Consider the following 20,277-nt stretch of genomic DNA (forward strand, 5'->3'; position numbering starts at 1 on the left):
CCACCACCCAAAGGACACCCAGCCAACTTGATACAACTGTGGGAAGCCTTGGAGTCATGGGCCAGGATCCCTGTGGAACACTTTCGACACCTTGTAAAGTCCATGTCCCTGACGAATTGAGGCTGTTCTGAGGGAAACTCAATATTTGGAAGGTGTTCCTAATGTTTGCTATACTCAGTAAATATATACAGTATATATTATAGGTTGCAGTAGGCTACAAAATAGACTTTCCAGTGGCACTGACTCACCCAATGATGAAGATGAACCCTAGGCTACTCACCTGTCATGGCCGATGCGCTCGTGCAAATCAATAGCCTATCTTAAAATAAGCTACTTTGAAAAACAGCGCTGTTCGCTCAGAATCATTTAAAAAATTGTGGTTAGCTTCTCCAGACAGATTAGTAATTCATTTTCAGCAGCAGGCATTTGCTTTCCAAACTGTATGGCTATGATTTTCTCGTGATTTAGCTTTTTGCAAATTTCAAAATACATTGACAGCCACAACCAACCATAGAAATATAATCCATAGATGCAGTTTCCATTCCAATCAGGATTGGCAACCATTTCTAGGGTAAACATCAGTTTAACAGTCAAAGTGCCGGGGTTAAAGGTTCCAAAATCCTTCTATGGATTATATGACTATGGCCACAATGCAACAAGCTGTTCTATGTTTGGCAAGCGCTGCCCAAATTGCAGCCTTCATGACAGTAAGTGCTTACTATAAAATGTTTTCCACAGCTATTTCTTAGCGGCTACTGATCCTCTGTGGCTAAATGATGCTCTCTGGTATAGTGTTTTAAATTATTTTATTCCAGTATGTTCAGACAGGAGTATGCTAGTATCATTATGGGAATAAAAAACAAATTGTATTATAATTTTGACAAGCAAAAAAACAACAGAATATTGTCAACAACCCTATGACAAACAACTTCAAATGAATAATAGCACCATCTTGCGGCCCCGTTGGGTTACCTTTGAGCCGTTCCATGATAACAGAATGATCCTCAGACTCAGATTTCTCACTTTAAATGTATGTCAAACAAAAAACAATGATTGCAAGGTTAAACAAACCATACAACTCTATAAACAAGGACTACTTTGAACAATTTCCACAGAAGATTTTACAAAATCACTTGAAGAACCGTGCAGATTCAAAGATTGGTAACATAATGATGGGTTGTGCTCTTTGTGCCATGATTCTGTTACCAAACGTTGTATCTGCATTTTGACATACATTTTACAGTGAAAGAATTCGAGTCTCAGCATCATTCTGTTACCATGGAATTGCCCCTTCTTAAAAAGCAGTTGGTAGATTTCCCTAATTGTTTTGATTTATTTGACTCTTATTTTAACAGGTACGTTGACTGAGAACACATACCGGTACTCATCTACAGCAATGACCTGGGCAGTAATTACAAGGGAGAGGAGAGGGATGATTGAATGAGCCAATAGGAAGCTGTGGATTAAGTGTCCATGAAGGTATGAGGGCCAGATTGGCATTTTAATTAGTGTGTGTGTGTGTGTGTGTGTGTGTGTGTGTGTGTGTGTGTGTGTGTGTGTGTGTGTGTGTGTGTGTGTGTGTGTGTGTGTGTGTGTGTGTGTGTGTGTGTGTGTGTGTGTGCGTGCGTGCGTGCGTGCGTGCGTGCGTGCGTGTGTGTGTGTGTGTGTGTGTATGTGCCTGTACAGTATGTCTGTGTATGTTTAATGCAGCAGCAATAACTATACATCAACAGTGATGTCCTGCATTGGGTTATTTGATCTCAGATATGAGAATCAGAGAATCTGTGTGTTAGACTGGCTTTATTCTGCAGGAGTGAATGGGAGTGACAGGTGTCTGTCACTCCCGACTGTGATGTCACTCAAACCTGCTCATTAGCCTAAATCCAAGAGATCATCCTCATCATACTGATACATTCCACACACACGATGTGTTCATGGTATATCATTTGTCTTTCAACTTTGATGCATGCATGAATAATAGTTTTCTCATTAATAGCAAACAGCGGCAGTAATAATTTACGTAACGTTTATAAAGGGTTTGTCAATGGTTAATAGTGTTTATTGTTTTTTAAATGTATAGTTTAAGAACCAATAATAAACAGTTGTATGATAATTGCGTGATAAATTCATGCCAATAACCAATAGGCCTATTTGGGGGAAATACCTTTAGGCTGCTAATTGTCATTTGTCAACAATCTCAATAATTCAGCATAAAAAATATGAATGCTGTGCCATCTGCATGTTAACTTGGTTATGACAGCGTTACTAGCTCATATCAATCTCTGTCCTCTGCTCACACTGCGTTCGTCTGACTTGGTAGCCTGGGGCGAGCCAGACATGAGCCTTCATTGGATTTCTAAAAGATAAACAGACAATTAGGACAATATTTTAATCAATTCCTCGTGATTAAGAATATATATAGACTACTTACTGTATATTCCCTATTCACACGCGTTACATTGTTAATCCGAGTATGCGCACTGAACGCCTCCATTGTCTACCAGCAGCAAGGAGTGAGAGCGAGCGCGCGGATATGAGAATGCAGGGGAGCGGCATACATTGACCCAAATCTCCGGGAACCGGAGAACAAGCGGACCCGGACACACGTATGTCGTTGGAAAGACAGACTGGCAGACAGACAGCAACAGTTGTCATGGATATGGTTATGATCAGCTGAACCACTCTTCAAGACAAAAATAATAACATTAAAGGGGGGTAGCCTAGCCTACTGCAGGGAAGCGCGACTGTCGGAACCGTTGTTGCGCTTTGTGCTTGTCATCATCCCTGTTGTGATTTGGAGCAGGCTGTCCTGCATTCGTTGTGAGGGGAAAACGTTTTGCGTTTTGCTTATCTTCATCAAAGGGAGTTGTTTTTCTGTCATTCATTTGACATCATCCTCCTATAAATGATCGTTTTTCTCTGTTGAGCTGAATCAAAACATTCGAGTCGCTCATGTTCCTGTCAGGGAAATGGGCTGTTGCGTCTGTTATACACAGCTGCTTTAGTCAGACTTGACAACCGGGATTTTTTAAAGCTGCCGTTTTGTCCCTGGCAAGAGGCGATCAAGTGCACTGCAGACAGGCGTGTCGGGGGCGATTCCAGTGACGGCTCTCGACTCTCTGCGGGAGCCCCGTTTCAACAGCCCCCACCCAATTTTATCGGGCGATTTGGATGGGGGGCAAGCAGAGTACGACAGGGCGGCCCCGGGGTGCTTTTCACGGTGTCTCGGCGGATGACAGCGCAGTGGCACCCTCGGCCCACTTTGGGCACTACCGACCAAGTGGCACTATGGGGTTACGCAGTCGCTCAGTGAGTTCTGTGGCTGGGATGGGCATAGAACATAGTCCTACGGTGCCCTTTGGTTTTTATACCCCCAGAGGAACAGACTCGGACAGGGCTGGAGGGGGGTCTGGCACTAACGCCTCCCATGGTAACGGCTACCAGGAAACGGGCAGCGGGCATCACACGGATGGTATGCTCTATCTGGGCTCCCGAGGGTCGTTGGCAGACACCTTGCCCCTGCACATTGCACCCCGGTGGTTTAGCGCCCACAGTGGTAAGTATCAACACAGCCAACCATGGCTGGCTGCACACATCACAGTTATCAGGGTATTACAATGACATTAGGCCTTGATGTCATCAGCAAACTTCCCTGCCATCCATGGAACTTCATTAATGAATTAGTGTGTGTGTGTGTGTGTGTGTGTGTGTGTGTGTGTGTGTGTGTGTGTGTGTGTGTGTGTGTGTGTGTGTGTGTGTGTGTGTGTGTGTGTGTGTGTGTGTGTGTGTGTGTGTGTGTGTGTGTGTGTGTGTGTGTGTGTGTGTGTGTGTGTGTGTGTGCGCATGTGTGTGCATCAGGGCAGTTAACCAGGGGTTCATTGAGTGTCTGACCTTATCTACCTTATGTACACATAAGATGATGCACAGCTATCATCTGTCTCACTGACTGGGCTTGTCAGGGCCTGAGCTGCAGAATACTGACGACACTGGCTCAGGTCCCCAGGCACTCATTACCAAAGCCCAATCCAGCAACCCACAAGAGGGAATGTCAGGCGTCAACGTCCAGACTGTTTGCCTTTTATTGCTAGGTGACCCTGCTGTTCCTTTTGATGACTGAGACGCTCCCATAACGGATACGGCTCTGGTCCTGCTTCAAGTAGATAATTCAGCCCTGTTCTCAAGACATGGAGTCTCTCTCTGTCCTCTCTGTAAAATGGCTATTAATAGGGCTGATCACAGGTGCCTCCGTCAAGTGCCCTTGGGAAGTGGTGAGGGAGTGAGGGGCGGGGGGTAGAAGGAAGACAGAGACACCAGATCTTACATTTGACCAATTTCAAACTCTCCAGTCTGGTGTGGTCACATTCCTATCATAGTATGGATTTGAATTGATTGAAAGAACCATTAAAACATTTTATTTTCTGGAAATTTCTTGGAGCCTTTCTCTTATCTCAGTGGAGCATTGGTCAGACATCTTGTTGCCTTCAACTCTGACACATGGGGCCTAGTGGTTAGAGTGTTGGGCTAGTAATCGGAAGGTTGCAAGTTCAAATCCCCGAGCTGACAAGGTACAAATCTGTCATTCTGCCCCTGAACAGGCAGTTAACCCACTGTTCCTAGGCTGTCATTGAAAATAAGAATTTGTTCTTAACTGACTTGCCTCGTAAAATAAAGGTAAAAAAAACAAAAAAACAGCAACAACTGATTAGTCAAACTAAAAACAGTACTCACGGTCTGCAAAGCATGAAAGACTCTGGTGAGGTGCCACCATGACAGTAGACAGTTCTGCAGCATAATAAACAATGTAATTCATACTTTAAAACCCAAAGTCTGACACAAGGTCACATCAGAAATCCCCTATGACAATGGTATACATGCCGACACACTTTTTAGGCTGGAAGCATTAATATTTGCAGAGCCTTCTGATATTTACCAACTGGACTGTTTTGGCCTGCCATTTTCCATGCAGCCTTATTGATACTTTATTAATACTCTTAATTAATATTGTATGACTGCTGATTAGTCTGATCCTGGCAGGAAACCTCATTGTGATAGCCAACTGCTTGATCCAGGAGCAAACAGTTTCACTGATCCAGTTCCTGAACAGAGTCCCGTCTACATTGTTACTTAGTAAATTGCTCACCTACTGTTGTTGTTATGCACTCTCAGATTAGAGACCCCTTAGCAATGGTCTGTGTAATCTCTCCTCCTGTGATAGACCCATGGTGCTCACTCACCCATCACAGAGATAAGTAATCACACACTGATTTGAGCAGAGCAGAGGCACTGACTGAACTCTCTTTGGAGCAGAAGCCAATGTAATTGTTCTAAAATTAAAGCCATAAGCAATCATTCACTTGTGTACACCGCCATTTTAATTTAAATGTAAATAATGATGATAACACACATGAACACATACACACGCATGCTACTGTAGACACAGTGTTGTGGCTGGGTTTTAGTGGCAAGTCTTTTAAGAATGATGGGATGTGCTGAACTGAACGTCTGAAGATCTGTGCTGAACTGTCTGGCAGTGGAATTCAACAATATAGGTCATTCTCAATTTATTTATGTTTTCCCTTCCCCTCATACACACACTTTCTCTATCTCTGTCTCTCTCTCTTCTCCCAATGTCTCAGCACAGTGTACACAAACTCCGAGACACACACACACACACTCTACACTGGATGGCTAAGTGAGGAGTTTCTGTTGCTGCGTCTGTGACAACCACGTTTCTTGTCACTGCTATTTTCAAGATGAACACTTGCTTGCTCCATACCACCCTCACAATATCCTCACACACTTGTTTCATCAAGACGCAGAGGACGAGGGAGGGAGAGAGGGAAGAAGGGAGATAGGGAGAGATGGAGGAAAGGAGGGAGAGGGGGAAGAGAGAGAGGGAGAGAGAGGCTTGACATGTTCCTCTGACAGACTTCCTGTCACCAGTGTTTCACAGTCAGTCTATTGTCGAGTGACAGCCGACAGACCTTTCTAATAAAAGGATGCCACAAGTGCAAACAACTGGCCAATTAAAAGGACAGGGGGTGAGGGCAAAGGCAGTGGCAACCGTTGCCATGGTGCAGGGACTAAATCCTGTCACTATATACAGCAGAGACTTTCTAAAGATAAACCTTTGACTTCAGTAGCAGGGGGCATTAGCCTCTGTCAATCAAAAAGGCAGATGATGCCACTGAATAGCAAGCATCACACTGATCACAGGATGCTTTCTATGTCATTTAGCATCACAAACCTAAATCACATCGTTTCCCAGTGCTTCCCGTCACAGCAAAGCAGTCTCATTCCCTGTGTAATGATACCCTAGTCTCTCCCACACAATACACCCCAATGCCATTACACACCTCCCTCCAACCCACACTCTACCCCTCATTTCACCTGTATCTAAGGCCACATTACCTCCTGCAATCAAGGAGTTTAGTGAGGAACACAACAATAGGTCAGTATGTCTCTCTCACAGCTCCCTCCTCCCCATCTCCCTCTCCGTCTTTACCTTTCTCATTCTGCTGTTTCCATGGAAACTGCTGTTCCTTCCGGTAAGGTAAAGAGTTGTCTGAGTTGCGATTGAGTTGGATGTGATGTAATCAAATGGCTACAGTCCATGTATGGGCATAATATCCTGTATTCTGGACTAAACAGGTCTCTAGACATGCTGACACACTCCAGCATTTAGTATCATCATTAGAGGGACATCCAGCCCAGACACGTGGAAAGAAGATGCACACAGGCATACACTAACAAACAAGGTCACTCATTTAATAAGCTTATCCATGTTGTCTAGTCTAATGACCTGTGATAGACAGTAAACAAGTGATGTCCTTGACATGACAGAAAGAGGGCATGAAACAGCAAGGTGTTTATTCTTCTGAGAGACAGAGGCTTTCCAGACAGCAGGGAATTACAGGGAGCTAGCTAGCTGTCACACTGCTTGCCTGCCATTTGATTAGAGCAGGAGCTAGAGGCAGCCACAGACCTCCCATCTGCACCTTTAATGGTGACTTCTCTCCTCTGTGTACATCCCAAATGGCACCCTATTCCCCATATAGTACACTGCTTTTGACCGAATGGATGGGTTGGACTTGCCGAGAGATGAGTTCAGATTGGTCTACCATGTAGCATGCTTCGGTCTATAACATGAGCTGCTCAGTATGTGTAGATAATACTTTCTCCTGCAGCTTTTTTGAAAGATATCAATAAAAACTGCAAAAGTATTACTACAGTGCTCTCAACATTTCTGCCCTGAATTTGTGTTGTTATCACGGAAGAATTTGAACTGAGTTTTGAAATATGTGGAATGCCCGGTGTAAGCAGAATATGATAGCAAAGGAGATGGAGAAAATTATAGCGTTTGATTGCTTTCGGAGGGAGTCGAAAATCTCTGGACTAAGGCCAACCATGGCATCTGTGACAGAGAGGGAGAAGCATACATGCATATGGGTACGAGTCTAGCTAGCTACATTTTCAGATATTACACGTTTCTAAGTTTGTCAGATAGTCATTTTCATTGCAAGTTAAAGCATACTGTTAGCTAGCTAGCTAACGTTAGCTAGCTGGCTCCCAAGCTAACATTACATGCGTGATCTCTTTAGTAATATTATTTGTATTTCAGAAATCCATTTGCATTGCTAGTTATAACCTAATGTTGGCTAGCTAGCTAACATTGAACCTAGTTGGTTAGCTTTAGCTACCTGCAGATTCATGCGTGGTGGCTAGCTATGATAATCGGTTAGTATTACTAGTAGTATGGGTTGGGATTAGGGCTGTGGCAGTCATGAAATTTTGCATCCACGCACAGCCTACAAGCCAATAATGCAGACCTTTAGAACATCTATATTTTAAAAAGTCAAATAAATCCATGTAATATAGCCTACACCATCACAATAAATACATGATTTATTTTAGACAGATCTAAAGAAACATGATATGAAGCAAATGTAGTCTATTTCAGAAGAACAGAATAGCATACTCTGAGTTGTCCTTATGTTAGGTCCTGATCTGGCTATGCCATATGGCTGTGGGCTACGCTAGTTAATTTAGCGGACAAGATTTGCTTAGAATTCCATGGCATTATTTGTATATTATTTTCTAGTATAAAGAATACAGTTGAATATAACTGAATAAAATAAAAAGGATATTTTCTACAAATGATTTGAGGGACTGAACACATGTGGCTAGTCTGTGTTGAACGGTTAACAAAGAAACAGGTCCACCTATGTGCTTAATTTAAAGTTATTTATCTAACTTTAGTTGTGATAAAAATGTTGGGCTATATGTTTTGATTTTTCATACATTCTAAGGCTGCATGGTACAGCTCTAATGATGACATGAAAGGCATGAGCTCTGCTTTGTTGTTTTGCGAGAAACTGTACAGACTTCATCAGTCTCTCATTCACAATTTGACAAAGACTTGATAATGCCTCGAATTTCCCGGCTGCATCCCCTTTGTGTGGCCGTAATGCACCCCAAAAAATCCATGCCTTTTGCGGCCAGTGGCCATTGTGCCCTTGGGCTGAATATAATAATTATAATTCCCTTCTCCCGGCTGCATGCCGAAGCACCTCTCACTCACATGACTACAAGTGAAGACGAATACATCAGGGACGCAACTGCGCACGTCCTTATCCAATTCCGAGACGCATATTGAAGATATTGGAAGAACTATCCACATTTACTTTTCGTCAGCCGACAAGATGAGTAGGCGTAAAGAACTACAAAAGTCCTAGCCTATGTCAATCTACTATCCTCCATAGCATAGGAGGTGGACCTATTCTATTCTGTGTGAGAAATAAATATTCCAAACATAGTCTGGGACAGTTGTGGGATGCGATAGATCCCAAATTAATAAAACCACTAGCATAAAAAAAACTGTTTTAAGGAATGAGCCTGATGCAACAGATGAGAGTAATTAGCTTAAAACATGATAAACTATTTGGCTATTTCTTCACATTATAAGTGCAGGAAAGTGCACACGGCAGTAGGCTATAAGCGTTAACGCCATTCTCAAAAGTGACCACAAATGTGATTACGCATGAAATGCTTTTATTATAAAGGTGCATTTTTATGGTGAAAATTATCTTCCCCAAATTTGAAACTCACATGCTGCTTATGAATGCCATTTGGGCGCTATACCTGTTGTAAAGCAGATTATTAAGCTTAATTTTAAGAAGTTATTTGTCCACTTTAGTTGTGATACAACCTTATCAAAACATATTGGCCTATGGGCTAGGCTACATGAGGTGATTTGAAGTCGAGAAAAAAAGCATGCGCTGTTTCTTACCTTAAACTGCTGATATATCATTCACAAGATAATATTTTCACCCATCACACTATTCCATATACTAAATAATATATGTGTGAAATTAGTTTTGATTTAGAATGGTCCATTATCATGCACCTGTCTCAAAAACGGGCAGTGAAAAAATGTATGTAATCTGTGCACTTAAATAGGGAATTGAGGACACTTTTCCCGTGGTTCATTTTCATGCCAGCCAGGTAGGCTATACTCCTGTTGTAAATAGAAGCAATGTGGTTAATATTAGCAAAGTTGATAAATAAATATAGTATGCCTAGCCTGTAGAAAGATGATGGGATCCTCCTCTTTTTAATGGAGGCCATCACTCTGTTTTCTCATGCAAGTGCATAGCCTATAGATATATTACGTTGTCATTGATGTCAGAGTGATTAGAGGGACAATAGTGTGCTGAGTATCAGGCATTTAGCACATTAGGTAGGCTACTAATGACCATCAGCAGCATCAGAGCTTGGAGAAGCCTAATTACTGTGACTAAACGGTCACGTGGAATTTGACTGCCGTCATGACTCGTGACCGCTGGTGTGGCGGTAATACGGTCACCATAACAGCCCTAGTTGGGATTATTGCCGTGTCCAAAACAAATGGGATCTCTGAATTTAGAATCACCGACTTCTGACTTCAGTGCGTTCAAGACAACTGGGAAAAATCTCTTTGAACGGTCATCCAACTTTGAATTCTAACTCAGGAACTCAGGCCTCTTTCTAGAGTTCCTACTTTCCGACCTGAAGATCACTGACGTCATGATTTGACCTTGTATTTTTCCAAGTTCCCAGATGTTTTGAAAGCACCATTAGGTTAATTATTTAGCTAGCTAGCTACATGTCTGAACAAAAGACTCCACTTCGCCAGATGTTTACATGCCCCATCAAGTTAGAAAGGTGTATCTGGGGATGATTACAGCCATCTATTGTATTTCATAAACATGTGTACATGTCTAGACAATAGTGACCCATCCACTTAGCTAGATGTGGCTGGGGGTGGTTATAGCTTTTATTTCTAATGACCCAGTGTGTCTGGGTAAAAATCACCTAATAATTCTTAATTAATAATATTTAGACAATATTTATCTGGACACTTTCTATTTTTGATGATGCTACTAGGCAAATATGCAGGTAACCATTTCACTGTATTGTTTACACATTCTGTGTCCTGTGCATGTGACAAACTTAGATTTTTATTTGATATAGTGTGTGTTTACCAGAGACGGAAATGTGAAGAACAACATGACCTGCACCAAAGTCAGATTAGGATATACTGTAGGTCAAGGACTAGATAAAGTGTGTTTTTGCTACCACTTTCTCCACTTTTAGTCTTGAAATCATTGGTTGTTTTCTACACTTCCTTACTCACTCTGTTCAGCACATGACTTCACATGTGAAAGAGATGGGTGGGGCTAAGGCTTAAGAGGGTGTGAACGATGCTGAATGGGTGTAGACAAAGAGCTCCACTTCGTGTACCAAAACATTCAAGGGCCATTTTTTCAAAAGTGGGGTTGCAAGTTTATCAACTTTCAAAGCAGAATTACTATCCCATTGTTCCTCAACTGCAGTGTGTGATATTTAGAACCGAATCGAGCCGGTTTGTCACAGATTGATACCAATGAGCTAAGTGAGTGATATTAAAATATGTATCTGAATATTGATATTGGGACTTTAAAATCCAATGATCTGCCCCTGAGGGCGTCTTCTTAATGTGAAGACTCCCTATAGATGTTTATGTTTATGGAAGGCTTAAGAGAACATGTGGGTAGGCATCCATGGATTTTAAACCCACTGAAACCGACTCCTTTGATCGAATACATGCTATTTTTTGATATTCTAATCTATATCAACCATCAAATATTATGTATCATTTATGCAGAATGCTTCAGGATATAACACGGAATTCCATTAAACTAGAGATGCATGGTTCATGTAGCGTACAGATTCATGATTGCTATAAAGTCAATTCAAGCTCAAGACAGAAGCAGAACATTTGGCTAAATGAATTGCTACAATGAATGAAAATGGTATGTTGGCTTGGAAGCAGAGGATGAGTCATGATGAAGGTCTTTGGAAACGTCTGGAAACTAAGGTCTAAAAGTTAGTACTTCATTCATTCGGAACTAGAAAACTATATCATTGCATTTCCTTCCTTGTTTTCCAGTTGAAGTTTCAGTCCCAGGTTCATCTGGCTAACATTTGTCCTTGAATGAGAAGAGAGATTCACAGTGTTGGCCTAGGGAGTAAATGAGTTGAATTAATTGTAATTACGCAGTGGTGTTTGTGCCACATGAGTGAACGATTGTCAGATGCATGACCTTGCCTTACTATCCATTGCCTTACTATCGATTGACTTACCACCTGGATTCGGTCTTATGTAGTAACATTTACATTTCTGTTTTTTTACACTGGATAAAAGTAGAGACGCAGAGCTACACAATTGTATGTCATTCACTGCATTTGAGGAAACAATGGGAAAGTAATTCTGCTTTGAAAGTTGATAAACTTGTAAACTCACCTTTGAGAAAACCGTCTTTCAATATTTTGGTAGTACTATTGGAGAGCCCTTCTTTGTCTATACCCATTCAGCATTGTTCACACCCTCTTAAGCCTTAGCCCCACTCATCTCCAACCATTCTGTTCTAACTTGCCAGCTACTTCCAGATATCTAAGAGAGAGAGAGAGAGAACAGCTCACTGAACATTACTCGCCCTATCACTCTGTCAAGCACCTAAGCTAACTGGCTAACATTGGCTAGCTACTTCCAGACACATAACGAGAGAACAAATCACTCAATTGTATGACACTTTGTTGCTGACGTTTACTGACACCGTTCATATTCAACGGGTTTTGAGCATTCAAAAATGCATCAGTTATTTTGCGCTCTGGCACACTAAGACGAGAGTCTATTGTTAAGAAATGTAGCTAGATAGCTAGCTAGGTAAACAATTAATCCCAAAGCATGACATAACATTAGTTTGCGAACCAGCCAGCTAACATTAGAGTGGACTCTTTTGTTAAGACATGTAGCTAGCTAGCTAAACAATGAACCATAATATCAACTCATGATGTTACTACCCTCATGAATCTGCAGGTAGCTAACCAACCAGGTTCTATGGCTTTAACTAGTCAAACAAATGTGTCTGAGATACGAATTATAAGATCATACACATAACGTTAGCTAGCGACACAGCCAGCTAACGTTAGCTAGCTAACAGTACACTTGAAATGAAACCACTTTCTGTCAAAATTAGAAATGTGTAATATCTGAAAATCATACCAGTATACATCATGGTTGGACGTGTCTCCTGTCTGATGCCATGCATCGTTGCCCTTAGGTTGACGATGTAATCCAGACTGGTGATTTCTCCATCTCCTTAGCTATCATACTCGAATTTCACTGATTTCAAAACTCGGTCCTCCAGAAAGTGGAGAGCATGCACATAACCTTAGCTAGCCAGCTAACGTTAGCTAGCTAACAGTACACTTTAACTTGACATTAGGTTTATACAGTTTTACTACACAATACTTTTTTTAAAAAGCCACGTTCCACATGATTATCTAAACATACTGACCAGCTCCAATAGACAGACACATGCTACATGGCAGACCAATCCAAACTAATCTCTCGATCTCTCGGCATGTGCAGCCCACTCATTATCTCAGCCAATCTTGGCTAGTGGGAAGATTGCTCTCTTTTTCTGTGGCTAAACCAACTAGGCTCGTAAGTTAACAATTTTATTCATATTTACAGATGGCATACAGGTTTTATATTAAGGCACATGAAAGTTCACATGTTCAAGAAGGCATTTCTGCCCAAAAACTAATTTAGCTAAAGAAATATATTTTTTACGTTCAAACAGCTCTACTGTGAAGTCGTGACTTGCGGAATACTCGTAGTTTCCTGAATCGGTTCACATTTGAAGAAAAGTGAAAAAACGTCTAAATCTACAGTGAGACTGTGATAGCTTGTTGTATTGATTCAGTCTAAGTGTAGACAACATTGGTGGGTATGGGGAGGGTAATGTTCACAATTTACCCTCAAATCACAGTCATTTACATTTTAAGCACTTCTGAAGAACGGTAAATGCTGTTTAACATTGCCTAAAAGAGGATATGGCTTTCCCTCTCTACTCTGTCTAACACATGGAGAGGAGTGGGAATATATTGAGAGGGTAATGATCCTAAGGAAGGAAGCTATCATAATGCTGGTGGCCCGTCATGGACATTTTATGAGCTTCCGAGACACAAGTATTTTTGTAAGGATTTTAATTCTTAATCATTGACCATGGGGAATGGGGCAGGACTACAGAGGTATCATAAAAAATGCACGGAGTAAAGATTGAGTCAGTTGGCTTGGGTTGAGAAATGTGTCAGCTTTGTGGAGAGGTGCCATGTGACACTTTAACAGAGTGTGACGGCTCTATTTCACTTCTGTAGAAACAGAGCATGTCCACTCCATAGTTACTAGGCCTATACCAATGGCTTGATATCTATACAGTGTGACAACTATACTGTACATTGTTCAGGGTAAGTAAACAGTGGCTGTACTATTACTTAGTAGGGTATAATGAATCTGCTGTGATGGTTAGTTTCAGGTTGGGACATTGTATTGTGTTGATATTTGTACTCTCTCTGCCAGTATGAAGTATGTCTTGTTAGTGGTTTGATGAAGGGCCAGCTCTGTGTTCATGAAACACTCTGTGTTCACTGTAGGGGATATCTTTGTTTGCTTATGTTTTCATGCAGTCTTGTGATTTACTTTAATGGTCCCTATTTAACCTCACAGTTTCCTAGAATACAATGAATCCCCCATGACTTACTGTAAACTTTAGTTGTTCCAAGCAACGAGTGGTATTTCTCAGTTACAGTATGTTCTCAGAGACTGATTTCTTTTCAGTGCTGCCAGTGGATGGATGAGAACACACACAAAAAGAGGTCCACAGTATCGTCATGTGAACTCTGAACATTTCTTTGATCATTGAAATGGACATAGAGCTGTTGCCATATACTGTCTGCATTGCCATTTACAGATAGGGCCTCTTTGGCCTCTTGCCTTCTGGGAGGTGATCCATGGACTGTCTCTGTCCATCACATCCTACCATCTCTCATAGAACGTCCTCACTCTACCTTTCTCCTGCACCTCTATTGTTTCTCAAATGTCTTCCATTCCTCTCTCTGTCTGTCCCTAAGTGGGGGCTGAAAATAGCAGCCAGGGGAAATGTGGGTCAGCTGTCATGGGGGGGTGGGGCTTCGGTTTACTGACTGACTAGGTTTACTTTTATCTTTCTTAGTTGCTCCCTCTATCTATCAATCCCACCCTCATCCCTTTGTCATACTTGCTGTTTCGTTCCAGTTCCCCCCCTTACTCTCTTTCTCTCATTTATAAAGCTGGCTCATTCACTTTTCTTTTCATCTCTCCATCTCTTCCTGACTGTGCTGGTCTGTCTGGTTATTGCTTTATGCTTTCTAGGTGAACCCCAGACAGACTCAGACCAACCAGACAAGTCTCAAAGTAAGAGTTTAGACTCTGATCCCACCGAAGTAATGAATAAATATTGACTTAGCATTAACATTAAAACACACATTCTGGTGCGGGAGCGTGGAGCAGCAATAGTGCTGCAGTCTCCCAAGTATACATGAACGATATGGGTACAAAACCCACCCCTGACACATTCATGCGATCTCTCTGCTACCTGTATCCAACATGTACTTTCAATATTGTCTGAATAAAGAGAAAATACGTAACAAGGAATGAATAGCAACAACCTTTATGACTGTATAGTTGACATTGGACCAAAAACAAGCTGATTTTGGCACAGCTGAGATTATTTTTGGCAATGTAAACACAGAACAGCGTGGTCCCTGGACTGAGTGGTTCAATGACCAACGTGATAATGGCCTGCTGTTGTGCCCAAAAAGACTGGCAAGTCCAGCCATTTGCTGGGGATCTGGGATGGTAAATATGTAAATGTACAGGGTTTGATGCAGCGGCCAGTTAAACACTACTGAGTTGAGTCCCAAATGGCACCCTGTTCCATATATAGTGCACTACTTTTGACCAGGGTTGGGGATAGGGTGCCGTTTGGACAGAGCCCTGGTGTCTGTGCTTATGGTAGTTCTGTAGTGTTGGGTGCAGCCATCTGAACACTACTGGTGTCTGTGTTAAAACAGTATTGAGGACTCATGATGCAAAACTCAACTCATGTGGTTGGAGGGAGAGCCACGCCAGGCATTGATGTAATCTCCTTTTATGTGCTTTGCTAATTCTGTAATATGCACAAAGCTGAAAACAAACATCGTAAGAGAGATAGCTAAGATAGAGCTTTGCAGTAATGTATGTATGCTATTTGGAATGGGATATACACATTGTACGTCTTTCATTTGTATCAACATTTCATTTTTTATTATTCAGGGACCATGCACAACAATTATCTTACCAGATTTAGCAACATAGCTCATTTTCATCGGCAATGTCTTTTAATATGCAGGTTAACATTCATCATTTTTACAGATTACTACATGTTTATTACATAGTGAATAAGAGACAGCTCTGTATTACATGCAAAGGGGAATGACTTGAAAAGACCGACACGCACAGAAAGACAGAGAGACACAGACAGACAGAGAGACACAGACAGACAGAGAGACACAGACAGACAGAGAGACACAGACAGACAGAGAGACACAGACAGACAGAGTGATTCAATGTGAGTCTACATGGTTGATGCCACTTTTTGTGGTGCCCCATTCTAGTTGGGAACACTGGTTTGTAATAATCTAGGATCATTTGGTTCACTTATTCACTGTTATGAGTTGGATGGTGGCAGTGAGAGCCAGAGAGCCAGTGTAACATGCATACAATAAAGTCTAACCAATCCTCCCTCTCTTTCTCCACAGGGTTCAAGTGTCCTGTCTGCTCCAAGTCTGTGGCGTCTAATGAGATGGAGGTGCACTTCATCATGTGTCTAAGCAAGCCCCGCCTGTCCTACAACGGTGAGACACCCTTCCTCATACAATATGGCCTCCTCCCTCCTCATCTCTGCTTCCTCCCTCCTCATCTCTGCTTCCTCCCTCCTCATCTCTGCTTCCTCTCTCCTCATCTCTGCTTCCTCCCTCCTCATCTCTGCTTCCTCCCTCCTCATCTCTGCTTCCTTCCCCTCACGTCTGCCACTTTTCCTCCATGTGAATCTCTGAAACCTTCTCCTCTTCCCTGTCTCTCTCTTTTCCTACTTCAAATTCTTGCCATCTCTTCATCCATCCATCTCTCTCTGGTTCATGTAGCCTTTCTTCCCCATTTTACTCAAATGATGCTGGCTGTGACTGTAGGAATGTAGCTGTGAACTCTATGTGGCCCGTCTCTCTAGTACCAGAGCTGGGGTCACGTTGGTGTGTTATTGCCTCCATAGACTCTCTCCATAGCACTACTTAGTCTGTCTGTCTGTCTGTCTGTCTGTCTGTCTGTCTGTCTGTCTGTCTGTCTAGGGGCGTGTCTCGATAGGATAGTACTGGAGTTCATAATTGTCAAATACAGTAGATATAGAATTAGAATCCTGTATTTCTATATCAATGGCTTGACCTGCTTGTACTCAAGTAATCACAGTATCCAAACAAGAAAAGCCTGATCTACATGTACCATACAGTAGCCAAATACATAGATTAGCGCTACAATAGTTTTTTGTGTAATGCTGTCATCAAGGCAAAAAGTGGCTACTTCGAATAATCTCAAATATGAAATATATTTTGATTTGTTTAACACTTTTTTGGTTACTACATGATTCCATATGTGTCATTTCATAGTTTTGATGTCTTTACTATTATTCTACAATGTAGAAAATAGTACAATTAAAGAAAACCCCTGGAATGAGTAGGTGTGTCCATACTTTTGACTGGTACTGTAAATGTGACCGAACGACTTGATTTATTCTTACAGTATATAGCAACATTTGAAATTGTGTTTTTTACATTGGATAAAAGTAGAGACAGAGATAGAAAATGGTAGAGGGAAGGCTCCTGTCTTTTTTGGGGCTAGCGGGAAGATGCCCCTCTTTTTCCTTGGCTAAACCAACTAGGCTCGTAATTTAACCATTTTATTTGTATTTTACAGATGGCATACAAGTTTGTTATTAAGACACACAAAAGTTCACATGTTCCAGAAGGAATTTCTGCCAAAAAATGGATTTAGATTAAAAAATACATGTTTACGTTCAAATGCTTTTACTGTGAAGTAGTGACGACATACACCTAGTTTCCTGAAACGAGTCACATGTATACCTGTCTTGACTCCCTGAGCACAGTATTTTCAAAGTCGATTCAGGTATACAATCAGCCTTTCCAGGACATTATGGGTGCCTGTTTGCTGTTCTTTTCCCTGTGTGCCTGCCTGGCTCCAGGTTGTGTGATTGTCAGTGTGGCTGGCTGAGATATCTGTCTGCCTGTAGTCTTGGGCAGCCCTGTGTGACTGACTGACTGACTGTCCGGCCCAGCCTGTCTGGTCTGTCTGGGGCTGAAGGTGACCCTGTGGGCTATGTGTCACATATGACCAGTCTGCTTTCTGGGGCACATTTAAGGCCAGGTGTGCCTGGACACATAGGGAGAGGGAGAAGGAGATCGATGAGAGGCTGAAAATGAATGGGGGTAAAAGATTGATTGAGATAGTGAGAAGAAATAAAAAGAGAAACTGACTGGGATTGATGGAAGAGTACGAAGAGTGATACAGTGATGGCTGATAAAGAGTAAGATTGGAGAGGAGTAAGAAGATACATTTCTCCTTGTTTGTGTGGTTTTCCACTTCCCTGTCACTCTTTTTTTTCTTACTTTTTCTCCCCCTCTCCATCTCTTCCACTATACCTCTCTATCATTATCTCTTTCCTTCTCTCTGTCACTTTTGTTCTCTCTCACAGTCTGTCTCTCTCTCCATATTTTGCCCCCCCCCCCTCTGTCCGCAATCCCCTACATTTGTGACACACAGGGACAGGACTGTGGCTTATCTTATTTCCCAGAATGCTCTGTGGTCTATTGTCAATCAGCTGGGCCCACTGCCTGTCACACATCAGCAGATCTCGTCTCTGCAAGGCCAATGTACACACACACACACACACACACACACACACACACACACACACACACACACACACACACACACACACACACACACACACACACACACACACACACACACACACACACACACACACACACACACACACACACACACACACACACACCCTGCCTGCAGTGGCCCGTGATAAATGTGTGTGCCTGTCTATATACTTACTGTGTTTCTGTTTGTGGAGCATTTACAGAGTTGTGTGTGTCTATCGAGAAATAATGAGATAGACAATACATACATTGTGTGGGTATCTGGCCAACAAGGTTTGCATTGTGATATTGGTTAAGGGTTTGAAATGCCAAACATTATTGTGTTGTATACCCTGTGGTATTTACTGGTGCTTAGCTCCATGAACTCCCATCTACCCCAGTGGGTATTGAACATGGGGTGACACGTAAGTTACACCCAGATAATACAGAAATAGCAGTGCATTAACAGAAGTTCCATCAAAATGATATGAGACAATGTAATATCTTGACTGTATTGAATTATTCATGTAATATTTAGCTGATAAACTCCTTCCACACTCAGTGTCATTTGCATACAGTATATTACCAACAGAGATTTGGCATTCTCCCCAAACACATCAAATAGGAGGAAAGTAGTTTGTTCTCTCTCTCTCTCTCTCTCTCTTTCTCTCCAACTCTATCCTCTCTATTCAAGGGCTATATTTAAGCATACAAAGTCGTAGCCCAAAAAAGACACAGTGGTCAGCTCACGTGGACTGCGTATACCAAGGCCTCACTCTTCAGCTCATACTCACATGTTCACTAAAACAGTGGCACATTCATTCACTCAACAACCACTTCACGAACACCCCTAGAATCCTAGAAAACACAAACACAACCTATCTTAGCAACCACAATAATTAAACAATTTAAGACAAATAAAAATACATACACACCACACAGTCACAAACATATAGTACATAAGCCGTATACAGAGAGCCCTGTAGGCATGATGCACTGTACATTGCAGTGTGAAGACCTAGACCAGGGCTCTCCAACCCTGTTCCTGGAGAGCTACTGTCCTGTAGGTTCTCTCCAACCCTAATTGAGTTCACCTGATTCTAGTAATTAGCTGGTTGATAAGGTGAACCAGTTGGTTTACAACAGGGGTTGGATTGAAAACCAACAGGACGGTAGGTCTCCAGGGACAGGGTTGGAGAGCCCTGACCTAGACCTAAATCCATCCATTGTACTGTAGACCACATTGCATGTACACAAACACACACACTCACTCACAACTAACCTGTCTCAACCCTCCCTCCGGCTGGTTGGCGTAATGCAGATGAAGCTGCTGAAGCCATAGCTCCTTAGAGGATAAAGCTAAGGAGCAGGAGAGTGGACTGGGGGAGGAGGACGGGGTGCTTATTGTTCTAGCGAGGAGTGTGGAAGGGGAACAGCTGTGTATAGACTTACTGAGATCCAGTTTTGGAGATTGAGGATGCTGGAGGAGGAAAGGGGGTGGGAGAGGGGGGGAGCTAGGGGGTTGATGGGACTGGGCGGCTAAGCTAAGCTGATTTACATTCAGAGCATATGTCTTCTGTCTGTCTCACTCCATTTCACGCTGTCTTCTCCTCCCTTCACCTTAGCTGCCCCACATTCCCTCCCTCCCTCCTCCCTCTTCTCCCGCTTTCCTTTGTTCATATGAGGAGCTTCAATACTTATAGTTAAGAGTTGCAAAATTCTGGGACGTTCCCGGAATCAGGAGGGAATAAGCACGAAATCCAGATTCCTCCATCCAGGATTCTGGAAAACCAGTGAATTTAATATTAAAGTTCCCAGAATTTTGCAACCTTACGGTATTTACCCAGGGATCAAACATTTTTAACAGTCATTCTCAAAGACGCTCTTCCT

At 42.2% G+C, this 20,277-nt stretch overlaps 1 protein-coding gene and 1 long non-coding RNA gene across 3 annotated transcripts in view; one reads left to right on the top strand and one right to left on the bottom strand.

Moving 5' to 3' along the window:
- Window positions 1-2,037: 2,037 nt before the first annotated feature.
- On the bottom strand, window positions 2,038-2,568 carry LOC118401349 (uncharacterized). The gene is made up of 2 exons (XR_004829234.2): window positions 2,432-2,568; window positions 2,038-2,356 (listed from the first exon to the last, which is right to left on the bottom strand). It is a non-coding gene; the product is annotated as an uncharacterized LOC118401349 (long non-coding RNA).
- Window positions 2,344-20,277, top strand: part of LOC118401348 (E3 ubiquitin-protein ligase znrf1-like) — a 46,538-nt gene continuing 28,604 nt past the window's right edge. For both annotated transcript variants that reach the window (XR_008075521.1, XM_035798775.2), the window contains exons 1-2: window positions 2,344-3,556; window positions 16,207-16,302. Coding sequence is in view for 1 of the 2 variants with exons in the window: in XM_035798775.2 (XP_035654668.1) it covers window positions 3,172-3,556; window positions 16,207-16,302 (481 nt within the window). In the remaining variant the exon portion in view is untranslated. The remainder of the gene's footprint in view (window positions 3,557-16,206; window positions 16,303-20,277) is intronic.

Source organism: Oncorhynchus keta, chromosome 22 (genome assembly GCF_023373465.1).
Source record: "Oncorhynchus keta strain PuntledgeMale-10-30-2019 chromosome 22, Oket_V2, whole genome shotgun sequence".
Lineage (NCBI taxonomy): Eukaryota > Metazoa > Chordata > Actinopteri > Salmoniformes > Salmonidae > Oncorhynchus > Oncorhynchus keta.